Source organism: Mobula hypostoma, chromosome 2, assembly GCF_963921235.1.
Source record: "Mobula hypostoma chromosome 2, sMobHyp1.1, whole genome shotgun sequence".
Lineage (NCBI taxonomy): Eukaryota > Metazoa > Chordata > Chondrichthyes > Myliobatiformes > Myliobatidae > Mobula > Mobula hypostoma.
In genome coordinates, this window is record NC_086098.1 from 32,300,674 (window position 1) to 32,327,074 (window position 26,401).

Sequence of the window (26,401 nt, forward strand, 5' to 3'; positions counted from 1 at the left end):
TAGCAAACTTTTCTACAGAAATGGTTTGCTGTTGCCTTCTTTTGGGCAGTATCTTTATAAGACAGGTGATCCCAGCCATTATCAATACTCTTCAGTGATTGCCTGGTGTCTCTGGGTGCATAACCAGGATTTGCGATATGCACCAGCTCCTCATATGACCGTCCACCCCCCCGGCTCGTGTGACTTCACATAACCCTGACCGGGGGGGGGGGGGAGGGGGGGGGATGGTGTGGAAGGGGAGGCTAAACAGGTGCTACACCTTGCCCAAGGGTGACCTGCAGGCTAGTGGAGGGAAGGAGCGCCTTACACTTCCTTAGGTGGAGACGTATCTCCACCTGGCCACTAGACACTGGAAATCAGGACTAACCAGGTTTGAGCTAGGATCGAAAATCCCATTAATTTAAATTAGAATTCCTGAGCTAGAAATTAGGTAGAGTTTTCGATTTTGATTTTATTGTCGTTCTCATATGTACAGGTTTCCCCCACTATCCGAAGGTAGAGCATACCTGTGAAACGGTTCGTAAGCCAGAACGTCGTAAAGTGAATAAGCAATTACCGTTTATTAATATGGGAAAAATTTCTGAGCATTCCCAGACCCAAAAACTAACCTACAAAATCATGCCAAATAACACATAAAACCTAAAAAACCGTAACATATAGTAAAAGCAGGAATGATATGATACATACACAGCCTATATAAAGTAGAAATACGTTTCTGCAGCACTGTCTAGCGCAGCAAAAATCTCGCGCAAGCGCTCTCAGCAGAAACACTCTCTCCAGTAACCTTTAAGCTATGAAGCTGCCAAATCATACCAAATAACACATAAAAATACACAGCCTATATAAAGTAGAAATAATGTATGTACAGTGTAGTTTCACTTACCGGAATCGGGAAGACTCCAATAAATTGCAGTTTCGTCACAGTTAAACACTTGTTTATACGAATAACCACCTGACGCAATCAGCAATCGCCTCTGATCTGGGCCGACATTTACATGCCAGGCGGCACCTAATTAATTAACTTGTTTATTTCGGCTTTTCTCTTAAAGATTTGCTGGGTACGTTCCGACTACCGCTGCACCGCTGCGTTCTTCGCGGCAATGTATCGGTCCGCGGCCCGGAGGTTGGGGACCATTGCTTAAACTATGAAGCTGCCCTCGCCTCAGAAACCGATCAAACCACCCATGATTACCTTTAAATTCCACTCTCGCAACACTTTTACCACTATCGTCCAGTGCTTTCTGTTTCAGCTTATTACAAAGACTGTCTGATTTCTCCTTAAGTGTAAGAAAACTTAACGGAACACCACGCTTTGTACACTCATCAATCCACTCAAGCAATAGACTTCCCATTTTATCCATTATTGGATGCCAACGAAGAGAGACCACTTTGCTACGAGCAGAACCAACAGTAACATCGGCAGCTTTCAAAACTCTTTCTCCCTGCGTATAAATAGTGTGAATGGTGGACGCAGGCAAGTTCAACGCGCGGGCAATGCCCTTACTTTGTTCACCGTGATCGAAACGCTTAATTATGTCTACAAACATTTGTAGTTTTACACTAAATGTAACACCCTTACAAGCTCTTTTCGGGTTTTCTGAAACCTTAGAACTCATCTTGCTAATGGATGCACAAAATAAATCGAGATAAACGGGCAGACTATTATTTAAATGGGGAGAGAATTCAAAATTCTGAGATGCAATGGGACTTGGGAGTCCTCGTGCAGGATACCCTTAAGGTTAACCTCCAGGTTGAGTCGGTGGTGAAGAAGGTGAATGCAATGTTGGCATTCATTTCTAGAGGAATAGAGTATAGGAGCAGGGATGTGATGTTGAGGCTCTATAAGGCACTGGTAAGACCTTACTTGGAGTACTGTGGGCAGTTTTGGGCTCCTTTATGCTGATGTTGGAGAGGGTACAGAGGAGATTCACTAGAACAGCGGTCCCCAACCACCGGGCCGCGAGGAAACGATATGATTTAGCAATAGGAGTCAGCTGCACCTTTCCTCATTCCTTGTCATGCCCACTGTTGAGCCATTACGCATGCGAGGTCATTACCTGCGCGTCATCTATGTCAGCGCGGGAAGAAGATCAACTCCTCGAGCTTGCAAATGACGGCGGGCTGAAAAGTATGTTTGACATAACATCTCTGCCGGCATTCTGGGTCAAAGTCAAGGCTAAATATCCTGAGATAGCCACGAAAGCACTGAAAACGTTGCTTCCATTTCCAACATATCTCTGCAATGAATGCAACGAAAACCAAATCGCGGAATAGACTGGACATAAGGAACCCCCTTCGAGTATCGCTGTCTCCCGTCACCCTTCGATGGGACCGTCTTGTTGCAGGAAAACAAGCCCAGGGCTCCCACTGATTCAGCGATATTGGTGCATTGCAATGATTTTATATGTTCATACAGGGAAAATATGTGCTGTGTGTTTAATATCCAAACGTTACGTTACTTAAAATGTTATGATGCTATTGACTTACTTATATAACCATATAACAATTACAGCACGGAAACAGGCGATCTCTGCCCTTCTAGTCCGTGCCGAACACTACTCTCACCTAGTCCCACCAAGCTGCACTCAGCCCATAACCCTCCATTCCTTTCCTGTCCATATACCTATCGAATTTTTCTTTAAATGATAATATCGAACCTGCCTCTACCGCTACTACTACAAGCTCGTTCAACACTTACTTCAAGCTCTCCTGTCCTCCTCTGATAATTGACTTATCACTATATTCATGCAAGGAAAATATGCGGTGTGTTTAATATTAAATTCGTTAGATAATCCCTTTTATAAACGAAATTGAGTGGTATTAGCCACTTATCACCTATATTCCGGTCGTGATTAACACCCCCCCCCCCCGCCACACAGATCGCCAGAAATGATTTGTAGGGAAAATAGGCACGTACGTGCATGCGCACTGGTACCCGCGCAAGGCTTCATGGTCATTGTAGTCTCTCGGGGTAAATAACGTATTTGACTGCTACTCTTGTCCGTTGGCAACCCTACACGCCCCCCCGGGTCGGCCGGTCCGCAAGAATATTGTCAATATGAAACCGGTCTGCAGTGCAAAAAAGGTTGGGGACCCCTGCACTTGAATGATTCTGGAAATGAGAGGGTTAACATATGAGGAACGTTTGTCTGGTGTTGGATTGTATTCCTTAGAGTTTAGAAGAATGAGGGGGGACCTCATAGAAACATTTTGAATGTTGAAAGGCATGGACAGAGTGGATGTGGCAAAGTTGTCTCCCATGATGGGGGAGTCTAGTACAAGAGGGCATGACTTAAGGATTGAAGGCACCCATTCAGAACAGAGATGCAAAGAAATTTTTTTAGCCAGAGAGTGGTGAATCTATGGAATTTGTTGCCACGGGCGGCAGTGGAGGGCAAGTCATTGGGTGTATTTAAGGCAGAGATTGATAGGTATCTGAGTAGCCAGGGCATGAAAGGTTATGGTGAGAAGGCGGGGGAGTGGGACTAGATGGGAGAATGGATCAGCTTGTAGCGGTGTGCTACACACAGCGCCAGAATGACCACACGCCGTCGGTGAGTTGGAGTTGCGATAAAAGAGATTTTTTCAAAGTTCGCGGCCTGCATTAAAGCCTTCCTGTTCCCGCCCTCCCTGGGTGGGACTGCTGTGGGGAATGCATAATCACAGACCCTTTCTGCACGTGGGTTTTCCCCCCTGCTGGTGAAGATGGCCTGGCACCCTTTTTGGGGCCAGCCTCTCTGCTGGCGCGCGCTGTTTCATGAGCCGGTTCGTGTGTGCTAGAAAGTGGGTCGCCACATAACCCCCACCCCCACCCCCAGAACCGGCAATACATCTCCCAATGTCCACAGTCTGGATCGGCCTCTGTTTGGGAGGTCTTCCCCTGCGTCGCGGTGCCTGAGCTCGGACCGGCTGTGCCAAGTCCACACGGGCCAGTTTGAGTCGGTCCACCATGAAAACCTCCTCTCTCCACCCAATGTGCAGCACTAACGTGGACCCATTGTTCCTGATCACCTTAAACGGCCCCTCGTAGGGCCGCTGTAGCGGTGCCTGGTGGCAGCCCTGTCATACAAAAAGAAACTTACAGTTCTGCAGGTCTTTGGGTACGCAGGTCAGGCTCTGTCCATGCTGGGCCTCTGCCGGCGTGTGCTGTTTCGTGAGCCGGTTCGTGTGTGCTAGAAAGTGGGTCACCACAAGCTCATGATAAAATGGCGGAGCAGACTCGATGGGCCGAATGGCTGACTTCTGCTCCTTTATCTTATGGTCTTATAAAGCACATATTTAAGCAATGGCAGCTGGAATGCAGTTCCGGGGGAGGATTGGCTGTTCGGGTGCGCACTGCCTTTTTTCGTTACAGTGAAATCACCTTCTGTTAGCGAAAACAGGTAACTTGTAGGTCTTTCGTAACAACGAGGTATCGTAAAGCGAACGTTGGGAAAACGTGAGCCACCTGTATTAATAATTGTCTTAGATGTTTTTTATTATTTTACTTTTTAATTATTCAAGACAATTTCAATAGTTTTAAAGTTCTCTGAATGTATAAGTTTCACAGACTTGGGTAGAAGTGAAGCAACTGTAACCCCACTTAGAAATGAGGGTGAGAGGAAACAGGGATCTACAGATCTATTAGCCTAAGTCAAGTGGTAAAGATGATACTGGCATGTGTAATATAGACAGCAGAACACATTAGGAAAGATAATAGGATTGAGTAAAGTCAGGGATTTATAATAAGGAAATAATGTTTGACCAAATTAGTGGAGTTCTTTGAAGATGTGACGGTGAGATGAAGTAAAGGGATGGTTTGGATTTCCAGTAAGTTTGGCTAACGAGGTTGGAGTACATGGAATTGGCGATAAAGCATTAACGCTGAATGAGAATGAGAATTGTTAATAGGAATAAACCTATCCTTTTCAGCATGGTAGAGTACTCCAGGGATTGGCACTTGGACTTCTGGTATTCATGAAGGAACAGAATATTATACTTCCAATTTTGCTGATAATACTGAATGAGTCTTGTGAGACCAGAAGCATGTAAAACGGCTCAGAGAGGACATGGTAAAACTGAATGACTGGATGGAAACATGGTGGATGGAATATAATGTGGAAAAAATATGCAATATCCAATTCAGTATACATAACAGAATAATGCTGACTTTATTAAACAGTAAAGGAACAATTAGTGTTGATGTTTGAAGGGACACCACTGAAGGCCAGTGTGGAGAAGGAGCAAGCATTTAGGAGGACAACTAGTCTGTTAGCCTTTATTATGAAAGAACTTGACTGGTTGGGGAACGTGGAAGCTGAATCAATGTGTTCAGTCAAACCAAAGTTTGATATATTTCTGAGCATTAAGGAAAATAAGAGATATGAAGATAGTGTAGGGAAATATTTCTGAAGAAGATCATCAGCCATGAATGGAACAGTCTCGCAGGTCCAGGTGGTCTACTCCAGCTTGTGTTTCGTTTTGTGTGCTGTTATATTCATCCCCAGTCTTGCCCTTCTGTCTATGGTTGTCAAGGCATTCTGGGGTTGGATGCTCTATGTCAGTGGTCCCCAACCTCTGGGCCGCGGACCGTTACCGGGCTGCGAAGAATGCAGCAGTAGCCGGAACACACCCAGCACATCTTTAAGAAAAAAGCCGAAATAAACAAGCTAATTAATTAAATGCCGCCCGGCACATAAATGTCGGCCCAGATCAGAGGCGATGGCTGGGCGGCACCTAATTAATTAGCTTGTTTATTTCGGCTTTTCTCTTAAAGATGTGCTGGGTGCGTTCCGGCTACTACTGCATTCTTCGCGGCAATGTATTGGTCCGCGGCCCAGAGGTTGGGGACCACTGCTCTGTGGTGTGCCAGCTGAGGTCATGTCCCTGCCAGGACCTCGCTACACCTGGCTGTCTAAACTGGGATTGTCCTTGGGCATTTTGAGCAACAGATTCGTAGAAGGTTAATCACAAATAAGAGAAAATATGCAGATGCTGGAAATCTGAACAACACACAGAACATGCTAGAGGAACTCAGCAGGCCAGGCAACATCTATAGGAAAAAAAGTACAGTTGATGTTTCAGCCTGTTTAGACAGGTGTGTACAGGTTAGTTTGCTGAGGAATTGCATTTGAGCATTGAAAGCAAGGATTTTGATAAGCTGTGTTGGGAGTCGAGTGTGTAGTGTTGTTGTTGGGGGTGGGGTGTCTGCATATTTTATTTGTAATTTCTTTGACATATTCATTCACTCCTTGTTGCGGGGTAAGGAGGTTCCTGAGATGATCTAGCAAAATGGGACTTCATTAAAACATGTTGGGAGCAGAATAGAATCTTTCTTACTAACCATCAAATAACCTACCCCTTCTATTTGATCCACCGCAGACACCTTGTTGTATTTGAAACCTGTTGCCCGTATGAAATTGTTCTGAAAATATCTGCAACCTTTTAACTTTATTGTTGAATTATCAGTAATTTTTAAAAAATTGTTTTCTTTTGCTTATAACTCAAATGAAAAGTGTTCACTATTGTGAAACTGTGTTCTTGTAGGAATGTCAGAGTACGCTAAATCAACTAATTCCTATGAAGCAGGCACTGAGCAACCAAATAAAAGAATTTCAGCCCAACTCTAATCAAAGTGAGTATATTCTGTTCTATACATATATGTTCACCCTTCTTGCATTTCACTTTTCATTAGATTTCATGTTGATTTTTCGTACAGACGCAGTATATCAGAAACAGGTTTAATATCACTGGCATATATTGTGAAAAGAGGAAAGTAACTAGTGAGGTAGTATCCATTCAGAAATCTGATGGCAGAGGGAAAGAAACTGTTTCTGAAATTCTGAGTGAGTGTCTCCAGGCTCCTGTTCCATCTCCTTGACAATAGCAATGAAAGGAGGGCATGTCTTGTGCGATGAGGATCCTTAGTGATAGATGCCACCTCTTTGAGGCATCGCCTTTTGATGGTGTCCTCAATACTAGTGCCCATGATGGAGCTGGCTGAGTCTACAACTTTAGGCAGGCTTTTCTGATACTCCGTAGTGGCCCTGCCACACCAGATGGTAATGCAACCAGTTGGAATTCTGAAATGGAAACACATTGTTTGGAATATTAACTCTAAAAAAAAATCAATAGATGCTGCCTGATCTACTGATTTTATTTCCCCAGAATTTTACTCAGCTAAATCTAACCTTTGTATTGCCTCATGTCTAAAACAAGTCTGAGTTAAGAAACAAGGTTAACAAATGTAGTGAACCTTGGTGTGTTCTTCTGATGCAGGCCTTGTGCTGTTGAAGCATAGCCACACTGAAAAGAGAGAATCTTGTGAACGGCTTCGCCAACAACTGAAGGAACTAGAGAAGGAGACAGCAGACAAACTTTCTGAAATGGATGCTTTTAACAGCCAACTGAAGGTAATATCAAAATATTGTTAACAAGAGAGTCTGATCATAAATTTTAATATTAGTCCTTGACCATTCTAGTTAAAACAGGTATTCCCATTCTCTCCCAAAAATGCTTTATTATTGTATCATATGGCAACAAACTGAACCAGAATTTTGCTTTGTTTTAGTATTGTTTTCTGTGGATAGGAATGCTGAATAACTTAAAAACTCTTGTGCCTGCTCAGATCCGCTACCTCAACAAAGGTGGCATTTACCCTGTTTTAAAAGTTTGTGTTACCTTCCATCATATATTTATCTAAGAGAACTGATATTTTGTTAAGATGTGATCTGTATTTTACTCATTGATTTTAGATGCCAACTTTTGGTTCTTTGATCTTCTTAAAAGCGTTCCCCTAATCTAAATGTATGTTTTATTTTCTCCCTGGACATCTTTTCAATTCTGTGATAGAGCTGTACTTTACCTGCTTATTTAGCCCAAAGCCTAATTTAAGTTGGCTGTAAGATGTGGTGTGTTGAGAGACTGGGTGATTAGACTAGAGTGGAAAAGGTTCCTCTCCACAAAAGGCCTTTTGCAACCTGCACATCAGGAAACAGCCTACTCCTGATGCATCTATTTAGAACAATTTCAATTGCATGTCGATTTAAACCTTGTAGCCTTGGAGCACTTCTGGTAGAGTCACAAGGATTAAAAAAAAGTGGCTGTCATATTGAGCATTCTGCAATCCTAATAATAAACTCCATGGATAGCAAATTGATCGGCTAGTTAATGATATTCATAGACAAATGTGCCAATACAGTCAGCCCTCCTTATCCGCAACGGATTAGTTCTGGGACCTCTCGCGGATACGAAAAAACGCGGATGCTTAAGTCCCTTATTCAGCCTGTTAAAATGCGGTGGACCTTAGGACCCAGCGGAACCCCAGACCTTATTTAACCTGTCTCAGTGCGGTGGACATTAGGACCCGGCGGTGGAGCTTTGAATCCGCAGTGTTTCTGTTCACGAAAATAATCACGATCACGATTTAAAATAAAGCAACTGGAAAGAGGTGAAATGCCATTGGTCATTGGAAAAGCGTTAGGCTACAGTCGGTCAACGATTGGAACAATCTTAAAAGATAAAGTGAGAAAGGCCCTGCCCCAATGAAAGCTACAATTATTACTAAGCAACACAGTGGTTTAATTATTGGGTTTTGGTGTTTTGGGTTTTTGGTCCCACACATCAACCCGGCACGGATGGAGAGCGCACTCGGGAGTGGTCCGTCACTGGATCAAACTCGGGAAATTCCATTCCCAAGCCCGGCACTGAAACATACAGTTCTTAAGTGTTTTATATGCATAGAAAGGTAAAATATTTGCTATATACTAAGACAAACGTTTGGCTAACTGAGGCTAAATAATACTGGATGTACCTGTTCCGACTTCCGATTTTTTTTTCGATCCTGATCCGCGATAACCTACGCACATCTTCCCGTATACTTTAAATCATCTTTAGATTACTTATAATACCTAATACAATGTAAATGCTATGTAAAATACAAACGTTTGTAGTTGTTATACTGCATTGTTTAGAGAATAATGACAAGAAAAAAAAACCTGTACATGCTCGAACAACAAGTGCTGGAAGAGCACTTCCAGGTCTTCTCGATTCACGGTTGGTTGAATTCGCGCATGTGGAACTCGCTGATAAGGAGGGCCGACTGTATTGCAATAGGACAGGTTGCGCCAGCTGGGAAAGTGCATTCAAAAATATGACTTGTTGTGTTGCTTGTTCGCTGCAAGAACTCTGATCAATGTAGATTAATTTGGCAAAGCATGAAATCAACACGTTTTCTAGTTTCAAACAAAACCATTTTATAATTGTACCCCCTAATCCAAGAGCAGAAACGAATCGGGGAAAAAATTGAATCAAAAGTTCAATAGGAAATGTGAATATAAAAAGATGGAACAGGGTAGTAAATTCCATGAATGATTATCAGGAAGATAAAAAAAATTGGAAGAGCAACGAAGAGAAATAAAGAACAGCCTGCACAGGGAAGATAATGCTAGAAGCTTGAAAAATAGGATGCAAGAGACTGAAAATCTTGCCAACTGAACCTGGTGTAGACATTGATCATGCTGCAGGAGAATCTACACTTACTTTACTGTTTAATCAGACAAAAAAAAACAGACTGTTGAGAGGCAAAAGGCTAACTGGTATTCTATGCAAAGACAGTGGAGTGATGTAGTAATTTTATTTTAAAAGGCCTTAAGCAATGATGAACTAAAACCACAATTCTACTGTTCCATTTTATTTTTGACATTTAGGGAAGGTACACCAGAAATGATGTAAAAGTTAATTGTATTGCCTAGACCTAGAGGAATGAAGCTTTGTTGGTTGTCTTATTGTGTCCGATATTGACAGGAAACCTGTGCGGGAGAGTTTTTAAAGCAGAAAAGCCGTTGCACGGGGGCATTTCCATTCTCTTGACCTCCGAGGTCCAGATGCAGACTATGAACAAACATCACAAGCTGGGGTCTTCCTTATTTGCCATGGATAGCAATAACTTCTGTGCCTTGTCATGCCCTTCGCTCTCCACAGAGTGCTTGCTTCCTTACTAGCCACTAGATCTTACCGTAGATCTTTTACGCCCAGTCTGCCAGAGCTGCGTTTGTGTGCTTGGACAGCCATGTCCCTACCTCATTGGGGTATGTGGCTGCTGGCTACGCTCACCTGATTTAACCTGCCTGTGGAAGCGGTGTACCACGGTATGGCCACTGTCACAGGCAAACAGCTACTTGGAGCCATAAGTCAAGGCTGAGTATCCGATGGGGACCAAAGGTGAGTGAGCTGCCCCAGAATGGAGATGACAAGTCCCTTCACCAGAGGTGCCACCCCACCCTGGAATGAAGATTTAACAATGTTTAGATGGACAAACTAACTCCAGCGAAATATCTGACATCTGATTTTCTACGGATAATAAAATGACAGTATCTAAACTTGTAATGTTGATTATCCTGCCCTATAGTTCAGCTAATTGTTAAACTCTATAAAACAAGTTCAACCTTGAGTTTTACTCCAGAGGTTTGAGAACAAAATTATAGATTGATACTGAGGAAGTCCTGTATTTTAGAGGTGCTGTATTTTAAATTAATTGCTAATTAAACCAATTTTTGGGTCCGCTGAGGAGTTTCCATTGTATAATTTTGAAGAGAAGTAGAGGACTTGTTCCCTGAGCCCTGACTAATATTTATTGCTCTTGTTAACACAAAATATAAGTGCTAGTTAAATTGGTTATGAAAACTTGCTATGTGCATATTTGATAGTTGCTTCTCTTTGACTAGAACAATGACTGCAGTTCAAAGGTACTATTTTAGCTGTGAGGTTTGGTGGACCTGAAGCTGTTTATAAAAGATCTTTATAAATACAAGCCATATTTCTTTATAATGTTAATATATTTATTTAAATAGATGGTAGCTCTTTATATTTGTATTATAATTTAGTTGCATTGTATATTTACATACACATATGCTGTGCCTGAGTGGGACTTCACAATGTGCAACATATACCAAATTTAAAGATTCATATGTTGTTTATTACATTGGTGCTGAAGCTTTCAATTTTCTATCTAGTTCATTCAACTAGGTGAATTGGGAAGTTGATGAAATAATTGGCCCATGTTCAAAAAGTTACTGAATAAAATAGTTCGTGTTAATTTTCGTACTGAGATACTTCAAATCATTGAAATTTGAAAAAAAAATTGAAGATTAATTGAAAAGGGTTTGAATTTATTCATTTTAATTGCTTTTGCATTATTTTACAGTGCACGCCTTGTTCAGACACTTTTGGCCAAAATATAATTTGTTGTACTTTCAGTGAACAAATGATACTTATGTATTCATTTCCCGTACTTTATTATTTTACAGTGTGAGGAAATGGACGACTTTGTACTTGAGTGCCTTCTCTCTCTGCTGGGCTGTCTCAGCAGCTTGTTCCTTTTATTGAAGGTTATTTGCTTAAAAAAAGTCTTACTTTCTTTCTGCTTTCGTGCATCCTTGTTTCCATAGTCCTTGGCCATTTGTGCTTTGTTGATATATCCTCAGTGCACATCATTTAGATTTTAAGCATGCTTCAGAAATTTAGTGAGTTATTTTAACAAATAAAATTACAAGCTAACCTCCTTTCTACATCGGTAGAAAACAAATTGTGCCAACAATGGCATTTCCTGAGAGCCCAAGGGGCTGCAGATGCTAGAATGTGGAGCAAAGGCCAAGTGCGCAGATCTATGAGTTTTGCCGATGGGTTTCAGTCCAAAACATCAACAACGTTTTTTCCATAGAAGCTGTCTGGCCTGCTGAGTTCCTCCAGCACTTTGTGTGTATTGCTCGGATTTCTAGCATCTGCAGATTTTCTCTCATCTTTGTACAGATAGTAGTTTTGCATATAATGTGAGAACACATATTTTAAAGCGTAGGTTCTGAAATTTCCCTTAAGGAATGTCCATAAACTTGTGTTAATGGGTCTGGACTTAATTTTCTGAGTCCAAGAGAAATGATAAAAGTGCAGCAGTAGTTCTTTTTCTTCTCAGGCCTTTAGCTCCCAGTGGAGCCTAGGCCATAAATGACTTCCCATCTCAATTGTTTATTGTACTGAGCCAGTTTCTGAAGGGCAGTAGTTAGACATACAGCATCTTTAGCTAACATTTACTGCAGTCCAAGTATTTTACTGACATTACTGGTTACCTCTTATGAAGAATAAGCTATTTTGCAAAATAAACATTGCTCCATTGAAAATTGATATTGGATTGTAGGATACAGTAGCTATTTGCACTTCCCCCTCAGGAGTGGAATGTTTGTTGGTCACCTTGAGTTAGTTTCTAGGGATCACATCTGTACAGAACAATATTGCCCACCAGTCGGCACTAAACCATTGGCAACATGATTCTTGCAGTTGAATGAATAGAGTATGGCCTAATCAGGAATAAGCTTATATAATACAGCATAATTTATAAATGTTGAAAAATATTTATCTTAATGAAAATCCTGAATATCTACAGTACACCATGATATGGCTGCATCTAGAACTAAGAATAATTACTTATTAGGGTCTTGATAATGTAGCAGAATGCCTTGCAAAGAATGTTTGAGCCTGACTGTGATTGTGCTGGCAGAATCTGGAAAGATAAGTTTATTGTAATTGAGGACCGAAGCAATAAGCATTGCTGAACACTATCCAGTATCCTTGAAGGTGGGAGTGCTTCACTTTTCTCTCTCTCTCTCTCTCTGGAGATCAGTGCCTGTGGTATATTAACAAAATTATAGTATGCAGTAATACACCATGTGCACTTCTGAATTCCTACGGAAGTCTACAGTCAGTCGTCGCATATCATGCTCTATTCAGTCATACTTCATTGCTGGCTGTTATGTTTTATGTAGTAGGTTTACTAATGCTTTCTATTTTTGTGTTTTAACCACCTTATTAATCTCAGACTTTTATTTTGTTTTCCTTGCCCTTCTGCTTGTTGAAATATTTACACATTGGCTTCAATTTTTCCCTCAATGACAACAACATTTATTTTTATGCGGTACAATCCAAAATGGCAGTGCTGCTAGCAAATAACTAAACCCAAGGCCCCTTACTCCCTTCTGCTTTTGAGGCAATTCTGGAAGGAAGTTGTGGGCCAATCTCTTTCATCACTGCTGACCAGTCGTCGTCTGATGAGTTGTAATGGGGATCTGCTCCAAATTGCTGCGTATTATGGATGATAAAATATTTTCTGAGAAGGGAGAGTAGTAGAGATGATTCTTTCTGTCCATCCAGTCAATGTATGCACAGAAAATCTGGGTGGGATGTGAGAGAGCATTTGACGTAGTACTTGATCGATGAGGTGGAATTTCTAAAAGACTCTTGTTTCCATTTCTGTTTAGAAGATTATATCAAGGGTAAAAGAAGTAGGCACAGAATTGCTTGGTGAAAAGAATGTCTGTACTTTTTTGTAGGGTTAAAGTATTTTTAGTGGGGCTAAGTTTCTCATGAGCAAAATACTTTATTTCTTAATATTGTTCTGTAATATTAATACTCATTGGTGAAAGAGACAAGGGAATAACAGTATACAAAATATTGTGTTGCCAACAAGCCTGGAGCCATTCAAATACTTCTTGACTTGTTAAATGTGAGTTACATACAGTAATTAATACAAAAATGGAAAATGCTGGAAACACTCATCAGGTCAGGGAACATCAGTGGAAAGAGGAACAATTAACATTTTGGATGTGGGATGCCTTGCCACTACCGAGGAAGTGAGAAATACTATTTTTCACTGAGAGAGAAGTTAGGGCAGTGATGCGTAATTCAGGGGGCATGTCTCAGATTGCTTTAGTCCAAGTGGCTTAATGGGGGCCGTTACCAGCATTTTAAATGGATTTCCAACATCTGCAATTTTATTTTTCAATATTTAAGTGCAGATAACTCGATAGCAAATGGACCTGTTGGCAGCAGCCTGTCAAAGGGAAAATTGGGGCCATTGTTTTTTTTTAAAAATGGAGACTTGCATTGTGATGTTTGCTGCAACAATATGAAGTATGAACCAGTCTCATGCTGAATAAAGTGTTTACCCATTAGATGATGGTGAACGGACATTCTGCCATCACTTGCTGCCAGCTCACAGATTTAGATATTCCTGTACTACACTCTGTAAGTATTATAACTGCACTGAAAATGCTTAATAGAGCATTCATTCTGTATGAGGATGAAAGAAATTGAGTTTAAAAATTAATCACTTCACATTGATGTAGGAAATCTTGTACTAAAGTTTGATAGGTCATTCAGTCCATAGAGGGCAGGAGAAGAAACTGTGTTTAAATATTAATCATTTGAAATTGATTAAGTGAAAAATCATTTTCAGTCCTGTAATCTAACCCCGCAATATCAGGTGATCCATACTGTTCATTTGGTACGTTACTACAGAAATAAATTATCTTTTCTTGACCTACTGAGTTCTTCCAGCAGCTTATTTTATGCTGCATACAGCTTATAATTGTTGGTCAAAACTTTGGGCCTTGGATGTTCAAATTTGAATCGCAGAGGGCAAACATTTTCCCCTCTGATAAATGAGGAAGCTGGCATGTATTCTGGTTGTTCGCCCTCGAATACCACTGTCCTTCATGGCGTCAGCTTTGATGGAAATCCCAGAAAATCATGTACAACTGAATTCCTTTAACAGATGTAAAATCTAGGAGGGAGGCCATGGCAGTATGGTAATTTAGTGAATGTGGTGGTTCCTTGTCCAGGAAACAGCTATAAAAGAGCTCTTTGAAATTGCTGTCAATGTCAGTGAGAGACCTGAAATGGTCTTGCTAGTTGCTTATGATCAAGTCCAGTGTGTATTAAGCTTTTCATCACATAATATTTAGGCCCACTCTGGGAAGGCCTTGGAACCAGGCTAATAGTGGGAGGAAGTTGAATTCTTATTGTATACTTTCAGTGCCCCCCACTCCATGTCAATGCTCTTCCCAGTCACTAAGTGGCACAGAGCTTAGAGATAAATTGAGCAATGAGATCACCAGTGTCTCATTTGAGAGTTGTGACTTTCCTGAGGTTCCCAACTCTTTCCTTGCAGCTGTTCTGATTTTACTGGACAGTTAGTGCTCCAAATCAATATTGAAGGATGACTTTCCTCTCAGGTGCAATAAATCCTGTACAACATGAGACTGTTGGCAACTCGACTTGGGAGGGTTGCTGAGAAAGCTGGTTGTCTATTGCCGAGGTTGGTTGTGATTTGGCAGTCTATACATCTGGTACTGGTTTCATGGAACTGAATGTCTCATGAAACTACTCTTGAGGGTAGCTAACAACAAGTTTGGATTCACAAATTTGCTCGAGGTAATGATGGCAGATTTCTTTCCATAAAGGCTTTTAATAGCAATCCCAACAGTTTCATGAATGTCAGCTTTTGTATCCAGATTTATTTTTTGGAAGTAAAATCCATTTTCCTATGTAATTAATTTTGAACTAGGCTATCAGTCCAGTCTTCTATATTAATAATCTAGTCAAAGTCTCTGCACCGTGAAATCACATACCTCTCCTATCATTGGAAATAAATATTATCCTAAGAACACTGAATCTGAAAGTGTCCTGTCCTCATGCACTGAAGATCTGTATCACATTCTGTGCAGTTTAGTTAATTTGGCTTTCCTAAACTCAACAACTGCATTTAAAACATATGATCAGATTTTTGTAATCAAGAGTTGTCCAGTAACACTGCCTGGACCTTGATTACTTTTAGCTTTCAATCTGTGTGCAGCAGGTGGTGGCCAGAGTGAGTACAGGGTCATTCCTGTGCATGTTCCGCATTTCCATCTCTATGGTCTTTGTAATATGCATGTGTCACGAGCATCTTTTGGGACTAATTTTTGTTAACTTTCGTAGTTAAAGCTACATGAACACCTGTTTTATTGCTCTATATAATCCAATAGGAACTACGGGAAAGCTACACCAAACAGCAGTTTGCTTTGGAGCAGCTCTACAGAATCAAAGATGATAAAATTCGAGCACTTGAAAGAAAAAGTGAAGAGTTGGCAAGGAAAAGAAAGCAAGAGGAAGATGCTTTGAGGTAAAATCATTTGTGATTTTTCTTTTAAGTGCCGAGAAACATGACTGGTTTTCTGTGATTGCAGTTGGAAATCTTTGAAAGTTTAGGCAATTCATTAGTTTTAATTTTGAAATCATATTTTTAAAATTGAGGAAATTAATGAAAGATAATGCATGGAAAGAATGAGATAAATATTAAAAACTAATATTCCTAGCAGTTATTGCAGGCTATTTTGGCTTAGTGGCTGGAGACTTTGTGAATGCTTTGTCTTATAATTCTGAACTCATTTTGTCCTTTGTCACTGTCAGCTAAAATAGTGGATTAAATGTCATCCATGCCATCTAATGATTCAGCTCAGCAGATACCATGATTGAAATAGTCCAAATGGCTTTCTCATCCCTTGAAAGTGTTTTAGCTTCAGGAATTTGTTTCATGGGACTAGAAATACGTTATTAATCCAATTGGCAGTATATGAATAATATGTTGACTTTTGTAATCTATATAAAATTTAATTTGAATTTATCAAAATACAGCAAAAGTTTTCTTTTGGTCAGGAGCTTTGGAGAAGCAAGGATAATAGTCTCCTGGTCCATTATCTTCCACCCTAGTAGAATCTGCGGTCAACGGCTCATCTTTTGCAATTTCTGCCAGCTTCTGCGAGATTCCACCTCTAGATACACATTCCTCTCCTCTCGAGTTTCAAGCGTTTTAAAAGGGCTTTTCCTTTTGTGTCTCTGTGCTCTGCTCTTCACTCCCTATCAATCACTCCCCATCCTATGGCACTTTCCTATGCCAGTGGTTCCCAACCACCGGGCCGCGAGCATGTGCTACCAGGCTGCACGGAAACGATATGATTTGGCGATAGGAAACGATATGAGTCAGCTGCACCTTTCCTCATTCCCTGTCACGCACTTAACCTTGAACACCCCCCCCCCCCACCCCGTCGGCCAGTTCGCAAGAATATCATCAATATTAAACCGGTCCGCGGTGCGCAAAAGGTTGGGGACCCCTGTCCTATGCAACAACAGGATACACACCTGATCTTTTACCTTTTTTCCATTGCACCATAAGGGATATAAACATTCTTTCCAGGTGATTTCCAATCTAGTATACTGTACTTGTACTGATACTGTTGTTCTTTTTGTACTGGAGCAAACATGTATCAATTGGATTACAGCTTTGCAGGTCACCTGCATTCAGTCCATAAATGTGACCCCAAGCTTCTTGATGACTGCTACTTTAATTTGCATTCCCTTGTTTTAATAAAACTTGAGGAACTACACCTTTTCCGTCTGAGCACGTAGCAGCTCTCCAGACTCAGTTTTGAGTTCTCCAGGTTCTGATAACTCATCTTATCTGTTCGTAAAAGAACCAATAATCTCTGCTATAAGTCATCATCCTATGGTATTGGCTCTAGACTTTTTTTTCTCCTTTCTCTCTCCATTAGCACACCTCAGTCTGCTGTTTCCAGCAAATTACTATTTATTGCCCCCCTCTGTTTCCCCCATTATTAATTTATTCCTACAGCAACCCTGGCCTCAAACTATCATCGATATTCCTTTTGAACCTGTTGATCCCTCGAATGAACTTCTCTGCAATTTAAAACTAATATTTTCTCCTTCTCCATTCTGATCGAAGGTTTTCAACCTGTTTCTCCTTCCACAGATGCTAGCTGATCTGGTGAATGTTTCCAGATATTATATTTTTGTTTCAAATATTTTGATATTCCTTCACAAACAACATACAGAAATTTCACTCACTGCTTGTCTTTTCTCATTTCTTTTCATCCCTTCCAGTTCATACATTGCCTTAAATAATGATCTTTAACTGTTTCTACAAAAAGCACAGTATTGTGTTCCAGGGCTCATATTAAGATTGGTGATCATAACTCAGTCTGGTTTTGAACAGAACAATTGTCTCATTAGTGATTTCTAAAATTGTCATAAAAGTTCATTTTGCGTTCATTTCAGAAAAGCAAAACAGGAAAAGGAAAATAATTGGAAATTAAATGTCAGAAGAGAAGAGGAAATAAAGCAACGGAAGCTGGAGGAAGAACGACTTCAAGATAAAATCCGCGAGGAAGAAAATAGGAAAAATGAAGAAGCTGCTGCCAAGCAAAGGGAAGTGGAAGCACAAAGTAAAAAACTTGCCGAGGAGAAGCAAAGGCATGAAGAGGAGGACAAGAAAAGACTTGCACAACTTCAAAGGGAAGCCGAGGAGAAACGCCGTCATGAGGAAGAAGAAAAGAAGAAACGTGCACTGCTTCAGAGAGAAGCTGAAGAAAAGCGTCGTCTTGAAGAGGAAATGAAAAGGAAAGCTCAGATTCAAAGAGAAGAGGAGGCAAAACAGCATGAAGAGGAAGAAAAAAGAAGAAAAGAAGCCATGAAACGAAGTGAGTCTGAGAAACCTCAGGGAAGGACTGATGTACAAATTAAAGCCAAAGACATAATGAAACACTTTGATGATAAGCCAATATATGGATCAAGGAAAGAAGGTAAAGATAGCAGGTCTTCACTGGAGTAAGCCCAGTGTACACTTGAAACAGTTATTTTAGTAATCTGTCTAAGATTACGAAGGTGGATCTAAAGTGGATGTTAACTATTGCATGGCACCATTGGTCAGAAATCAAACTGTACATGCCACTTAAAGGCTTTGGCTTCAAGGTCAGGAGAGAGGTTGGGTATCCTGAGGTGAGTGGATCATCTCCTGACACCATAGATAAAGCACAAATCAGGGGGTTACTCAGTATTCTCCACTTGATAGAGTGACCACCATTCAGGACAAAGCAATGTGCTTGATTGTATCTCTTTCACGACCATAAACATTCATATGTGTCCCTTGGAACACCAAAACCTTTCAAACCGTCACCTCTGCTGTCAGCTCGTTCTATATTCTCACCACCTTCTGAGTGAAGAGGTTCCATCTCAGGTTTTCCTCAAATATTTAATCTTTCACCCCAATCCATGACCTCTATCGAGTTCTAGTTTCACCCAGCCACAGTGGGAAAAGCCTTCTTGCATTTACCCTATCTATACGTTTTCATAGTTTTATGTACGCCTAGCAAATCTCCCCTCATTCTCTTATACTCTCGGGAATAAACTCTTAACCTATTCTACATGACCCTATAACTCAGGTCCTTAACTCCCAACAACGTCCTTGTGAATTTTCTTTGTACTCTTTCGATCCTATTGGTATTTTTCCGGTAGATATCTGACCACAACTGCACACAATATTCCAAATTAGGCCTCACCAAAGTCTTATACAACTTCAACATAACATCTCAACTGTTGTACTCCATACTTTGATTTACAAAGGCCAATTTGCCTAAAGCTCTCTTCATGACCCTATCTGGCAGTGACAGCACTTTCAAGGAGTAAAAGATCTGTATTTCCAGATCCCTCTGTTCTCTTGCATTCCTCAGTGCCCTACGGTTCATTGTGTATTGAATAGGTAGAACCACAGTACCAATGCCTAAGTAGCCTAGTCACTCCAACTTCCAAGTTCTGACTTGAATCTTTTGTTTATCCTATTTGCTGTCCAGTAACCAATTCTCATTCTGTCACTGAGTATTACAGTCATGTTGTGTATTCTGTTTAATAACCCCTGTGATGTAGAACCTAGTTGAACATCTGCTGACAATCTAAATTGATCACACCATCTACAGTTTGTACTAATTCCTTTCTTATTTAGCCTGCTGCACCTTCAACAGAAACTATAGTAGATTTTTGAGCTTGATTTCTCTTTCAAATAGACTCAAATTATCTATGAGTGATAACAAAGTCAACTTAGTATGCTGATTTTGGTCAATGTTATTGACCATACATTGTTATTGTTCATTAATAATTGTTTCTAATATTTTGCCAGCCATTGATTGTAAGACTAACAGGTCACTCCCTCCGTCCTTAAATAGTGGAAATAAATTAGTTAACCTCGCATTCTATGCAAATGTTTGTAGCTCAAAAGAGTGCATTAACTATCTCCATCTCTTCTCCTTCAAAACCATTATGTCAGAAGAATTTATCTACTTTCAGTCATTCTAATAACTCCAATGCCTTTTAATTTTTTTTCATTTTCTCCTTAATTCTGGACCTGTTTGGACTTACTCTATTCTTATCTGAGTGTATTGAAATACAAAATAATGCTAGCAATGAACTAGCAAATAATTTATTTAAACTGTTTTCTGCAGTGCCAATCAACAAAAGTAAGAACTCCGTGCATAGAAAGTCTGCTATCTTGACAAACTACCGAGCATTATATCCATTTGAAGCAAGAAATAATGATGAACTCAGCTTTCAGACTGGTGATCTGATAGAGGTAGGAATTTGTTTTCAAGTGAGCTGCTCTATTTTTGTTCTTGATCGATAGAAAATGATGCTTAAATGTATGTATCCAGGCACAATAAGTATCCCAAAACACATTAAGACTAGGCAATTCCTATACATTATTATATAATGAAGATAGCTTGGAGAAGGCCTTTGAAAGGAGGCTCTCCAAGTACGCAGGACTAGTCAGCAACTGTCAGCAGGCTGGATGGAGAGCGAGGTGTCTCCCAGTGGAGATTGGTTGTAGGGGATTCATAGCCCGTTCTTTAATTAGAGCCTTCAGCATTTTGGGCATCGAGGGAGAGAGGAAGAGGAGAGCCATCCGCAGTACCACCGATGCGGCAGAGAGGGCCTCAAGATGGCTGTGGCTCAAAAGAGGGGAGCCATGGAGTTATAAGTAGCTAGACATCTGGACACAGGCTGGGGTCTGATCAGCCCCGGCTGGGTCACCTGGAGGAGGTTGTATGATGTTGAAAGACCCGAAACACCTGATGATTCCAGGAACATCACTGAAGATGTGTCCAGAAGCATCAATAGATGTATGTACACAGCTATAGATTATGACATTAGAGCTATTTAATAGAAGATCTAAATGTTTGCATTTTGTAGCACATGAAAATGCCATATTAGCTTGTTGCAAGAGGTATTTTGAATGTGTTAATGGAATTAAGATTTTTATATACTCTGGTATCCCTGCACCCAAGTTCTGTCTTGAACCCATTATTCCCCTTCCTCTACTTTACTGAAGAGTTTACTCGTATAGTAGGCAGCTGTCGATCCCAGGGGATCATAGGTTTGCATCTCTGGTGAACTATGTCCCGGGCGGAAGGTTTGAAGAACCAGCTGTCGCCCATGCAGCAGGATTCCCCTCTCCATGTCACTGATGTTGTCCAAGGGAAGGGCAAGCGCCAATACAGCTTGGCACCAGTGTCGTCACAGAGGCTGCCAACGTCAAGTTGTAAACAACATCAAGCTGCCTTAGGGACCTCGGCTCTGGATTTCTTCCTCAGGCTTTATTCCGAAGCCTTTCCCATGGGTGGGTATGGCCGCAAGGTAGCAGAGGTTTAAAATCAGAGTTTTCCTTCTCACTCGTGTTTGGTCTCACAAATACTATGTTGAGATCACATCCAGTGGCTACAGTGATTGCTACGTCACAACCACATCAGCATATAATATACGCTTTTGTCTACAATATATTGATGATTTGAACAACAATTAGTGCATGAATTTAAAATGTGAGAGGAGAGCTATGAATGTTACTTGCTTCTATTTCTGAGTCTAATTTTATTCTGTCACCCATAGGTTGATGAAACAGCCGAGGGGGAGTCAAGCTGGCTGTATGGAACTTTGCAAGGAAAAGTTGGTTGGTTCCCAGTAAACTACGTGGAGAAGGTGACAGAGAATGCAGCTTCTTTGTCTCCCAAAAAGGCTTTATTGCCGCCATCAAAACCCGTTTCAACTACCTCAGTTTCTCCAGGGTTCGTGTCTGTTTTTCATTAAGAGCTTCATGCTCACTTGACTTAGCATTCGAATTCTACAATAAGATAATAACATTATTGCAATTGTAGCTACTTTCATAATTTGAAATACTTTCAAAAGGATTTTAATTAAAATTTGCACCAATTTCCCAAAATATCAGTGCTGCATATTCAATTAGTTTTTAGTTTCATGCTCCTCTTTAGGTGTTCTATCTTAGATTATGAATCTGGTGGTTGTGATTTAGCTCCCTGTTCTTACCCTAAGGCATATAAATTAGGCAATATAGCCCATGGAAAAGAAACGGCCAACAAACTGGCTGGAATGTCCTGCACGAGAGAGCACAGTTTTAAAGTGCTTAGAAGTAGGTTCAGAGGAGATGTCAGGGGTAAGTTTTTTTACGCAGAGAGTGGTGAGTGCTTGGAACGGGCTGCCGGTAACAGTGGTGGAGGCGGAAACGGTAGGGTCTTTTAAGAGACTCCTGGACAGGTACATGGAACTCAGAAAAATAGAGGGCTGTGGGTAACCCTAGGTCATTTCTAAGGTAAGGACATGATCTGCACAGCTTTGTGGGCCAAAGGGCCTGTATTGTGCTGTAGGTTTTCTATGTTTCTATTCCCCAATTTTTTTTTTGTAACTACTAAAGTTAAGTTCATAACATCTTACTTTTATTTGAGGATTGCATAGAAAATAACATCAGAACTTGTTTGAACATTGATTTAGATTACAGTAGGTAACAAGCATATGATCACTCATAATATAAATGTGCAATTCTCAAATCCTTCATTTCTTGAAGAAATAAGATAAAATTATTGTAACTTTACTCAACAAGAGCTTGTATTTATGTGGCACCTATACAGTATTTCAACATACAACAAAATTTCACGGGGTGGTTACCAAACAGAATTTCACAAAGTTATATTGGAGCAGATGACCAATGTCTTGGCAGTAGAAATAGGTTTTAAGGACATCTTGGAAGAGGGAGGTTAGAGAGTGAAAATCCCACTGCTTAAAATCCAGGTAGTTGAAGTGGTGACCATCTGAATAAAATGAATTTTGCTCAGGATGACAAAATAATAGGAACATACCTGGGCGAGAGTGAAGGTGCAGTATTTATTCCTAGAGAATCCATTTATCATTGAGGCTGCTTCAACAAGAAGTTCACAATGATGGATCTACAAAACAAAACCTAATGTTTGCTAGTCAGTGGCAAATATGAGCAGCTTTCAACTGGCAGCATATTCTAGTCCTTCTTATTAAGCTGTTTTGGTCCAAACTTTTTACTTTTACTTGCTGTTAAGTTCCAAAGGATTGTAATTCCGTGAATGTTTGAGTCTACTATTTTAGTTGGAAGATAACTGGAAATCCTGGAGATATTCTGTATGTAGCTATTTCTGGTATTTCTCTAAATTATACAGTATGTTATTTCTCTCTGTTATGCCCAACCTTACAGAACAGCCATTCACTTAACACAAGGGCAGAGGATTTCATTTGGTTAGTTATTTATATTTATAACTGAGTAATGGAGCTATGAGAGATAATGGTTCTTCTTAAATGGGATACCACTAGGCTGAATTTATGGTTCTATTTATGTACTAACTGACAAAATAACTAAATCTTTTCTGGCTTCGCACAAATCTGTGTTTGCTACTTCACCAGTGCAATAAGTGCACATTATTTTGATCTGATACAAAAATGTTCAATAAGAGATTGAGTAGCAAAGGGTGGATTAAGAGATGTTTGAAAGCTCATTGCAGAGACCTGAACTGGACTAGTAATGATTCCTGGGAATGTTTCAAATGGCATTACAGTTATTGTTAAATGCTTCACTTATCAAAAATGTTGCTCTGAACCAATGCATTATTTTCCAATTTTTTCCAATAGACCTCAAGCCCCAAGTAAAGTAGGTGAAGAAGGGAATATTCAATCAAGTCGAGCCTTTTCAGGGATAAGCGGCAGTCCCATGTGGCAAAAATCTGCTTTTACACCAACTCTTCCTCCAGGTTCTGGGTCACCTATTTATGACCAGGTATGGCCTGTCCACTAGCATGAATCTATTTACTCTGTTCACATGCACATAAATCTCCATACATCTGTGATTTAGACAAATTTAGAAGCCATGATTTTGTAGATAATCCTAAATTGGTCGTATGACAGATAAGGAAAAGGCATTCATCTAAAAGCAAGATCACATTGGACTGTCAGTTGAGCAGATGTGTCAAATAGAATTCCTTCCAGAGGTTGCATTTGGGCAAGGCAAACAAGGCAAATGAATGCGTGATAAGCGTTAGAAGACAGATGGTCTTTGGGATGCTCTCCTTTATTCTGTAAGCTGTAGTGTACCAGAGCAGGCAGATTGTGCAAGGTCTGAATAAAAGATTTAATGGCCCCGATCTACAAGAGAGCAAAACTTAATTGCCTAGAGGACTAATTGTAATTCTGGTCATAATGGTACACTGCCCTTAAGTTCTTAAAAAAAAAATTGTGCATGTTTCTAGGTCTGGAGCAATACAGTTAAGACCATAAGATGTAGGAGCGGAATTAGGCCATTTGGCCTATCAAGTCTGCTCTGCCATTTCATCATGGCTGATTCACGTCCTCTCTGCCCCAATCTCCAGCCTTGTTCTGGTATCCCTTCATGCCCTGAGCAATCAAGAACTTATCAACCTCTGCCTTAATTATACATAAATACTTGGCCTCCACAGCTGCCTTTAGCAACGAATTCCACAGATTCACCACTTTGAGGTTGTGAGGAAAGATTAAACTTACTGAAGTTTGGACGAAAGGAGATTTAATCAAGATATATAAAATTGAAAGATCTAGAGAGGGTGTTTAGAAAGTATCTTTTCCCCTTTTGAAATGTCAATAACGGGTATAGATTTGTGCAGATTGATGGAAGTAATAGAGGAACAGTAAAATAAGATTTTTTTAAAATGCAGATTATATTAAATTCACTGCCTAAAAGGGTGGTGGAGACAGAATCCTCATTGATCAATTCCCTCGATGTTTTGTACCCTGCAATGTTAAATCCTAAGAGCTGAAATTGGGAATAGTGTAAGAAACATCCACCTGACAAGGAGTATTTAGTAATTGGGATGATTGCCTACATCTGTCATCAATTCTTATGACTTGTACTAATGTCCACCTGCAAATGCAGTGAAATTGGATCTAACATTGTTTTTAAAAAACACATTCTAGCCCCAACAAAATGGTGCGCTCCACTCTGCAGTACAGACATTAATATGTCCTTAATAGACTTTGCATGGATCTTTAGTATAATTATATTTTCCAGGACACTTAATAGAAAGGTCAAACAAAAATTGGCAAAGAAGAAGTAAGTTAGAATCTATTCCTAAAAACTGATCTGGGGGTAGAATCAGAATCAGGTTTATTATCACCGGCATGTGACGTGAAATTTGTTAACTTAGCAGCAGCTGTTCAATGCAATACATAATCTAGCAGAGAGGAAAAAAAAATAAAACATAATAAATTAACAAGTTAATCAATTAAGTATATTGAATAGATTTTTAAAAAATGCAAAAACAGAAATACTGTATATATTTTTTAAAAAGTGAAGTAGTGTCCAAAGCTTCAATGTCCATTTAGGAATTGGATGGCGGAGGAGAAGGAGCTGTTCCTGAATCACTGAGTGTGTGCCTTCAGGCTTCTGTATCTCCTACCTGATGGTAACAGTGAGAAAAGGGCATGCCCTGGGTGCTGAAGGTCATTAATAATGGACGCTGCCTTTCTGAGACACCACTTCCTGAAGATGTCCTGGGTACTTTGTAGGCTAGTGCCCAAGATGGAGCTGACTAGATTTACAACCTTCTGCAGCTTCTTTCCGTCCCGTGCAGTAGCCCTTCCATACCAGACAGTGAGGCAGCCTGTCAGAATGCTCTCCACGGTACATCTACAGAAGTTTTTGAGTATATTTGTTGACATGCCAAATCTCTTCAAACTCCTAATGAAGTATAGCCGCTGCCTTGCCTTCTTTATAACTACATTAATATGTTGGGACCAGGTTAGATTCTCGGAGATCTTGACACCCAGGAACTTGAAGCTGCTCTCTCTCTCCACTTCTGATCCCTCTATGAGGATTGGTATGTGTTCTTTCGTCTTACCATTCCTAAAGTCTACAATCAGCTCCTTCAACTTACTGATGTTGAGTGCCAGGTTGTTGCTGTGGCACCATTCCACTAGTTGGCATATCTCACTCCTCTACGCCCTCTCGTCACCACCTGAGATTCTACCAACAATGGTTGTATCGTCAGCAAATTTATAGATGGTATTTGAGCTATGCCTAGCCACACAGTCATGTGTATATAAAGAGCAGAGCAGTGGGCTAAGCACTCACCCCTGAGGTGCACCAGTGTTGATCGTCAGCGAGGAGGATATGTTATCACCAATCCGCACAGATTGTGGCCTTCGGTTAGGAAGTCGAGGATCCAATTGCAGGGGGAGGTACAGAGGCCCAGGTTCTGCAACTTCTCAGTCAGGACTGTGGGAACGATAGTATTGAATGCTGAGCTATGGTCGATTATTAGCATCCTGACGTACGTGTTTGTGTTGTCTAGGTGGTATAAAGCCATGTGGAGAGTCATTGAGGTTGCGTCTGCCGTTGACCTATTGTGGCGATAGGCAAATTGCAGTGGGT

General features: G+C 40.5%; 1 protein-coding gene across 8 annotated transcripts in view; it reads left to right on the plus strand.

The window, feature by feature from the left end:
* Positions 1–26,401, plus strand: part of itsn2b (intersectin 2b) — a 224,996-nt gene that overhangs the window by 125,730 nt on the left and 72,865 nt on the right. For 5 of the 8 annotated variants that reach the window (XM_063035010.1, XM_063035019.1, XM_063035026.1 and 2 more), the window contains 8 exons: positions 6,526–6,613; positions 7,258–7,391; positions 11,286–11,366; positions 15,834–15,970; positions 17,920–18,443; positions 20,136–20,263; positions 21,574–21,749; positions 23,632–23,776. In XM_063035010.1, coding sequence (XP_062891080.1) covers positions 6,526–6,613; positions 7,258–7,391; positions 11,286–11,366; positions 15,834–15,970; positions 17,920–18,443; positions 20,136–20,263; positions 21,574–21,749; positions 23,632–23,776 — 1,413 coding nt within the window. The remainder of the gene's footprint in view (positions 1–6,525; positions 6,614–7,257; positions 7,392–11,285; positions 11,367–15,833; positions 15,971–17,919; positions 18,444–20,135; positions 20,264–21,573; positions 21,750–23,631; positions 23,777–26,401) is intronic. The other 3 variants (XM_063035040.1, XM_063035056.1, XM_063035048.1) reach the window with 2 other exon arrangements.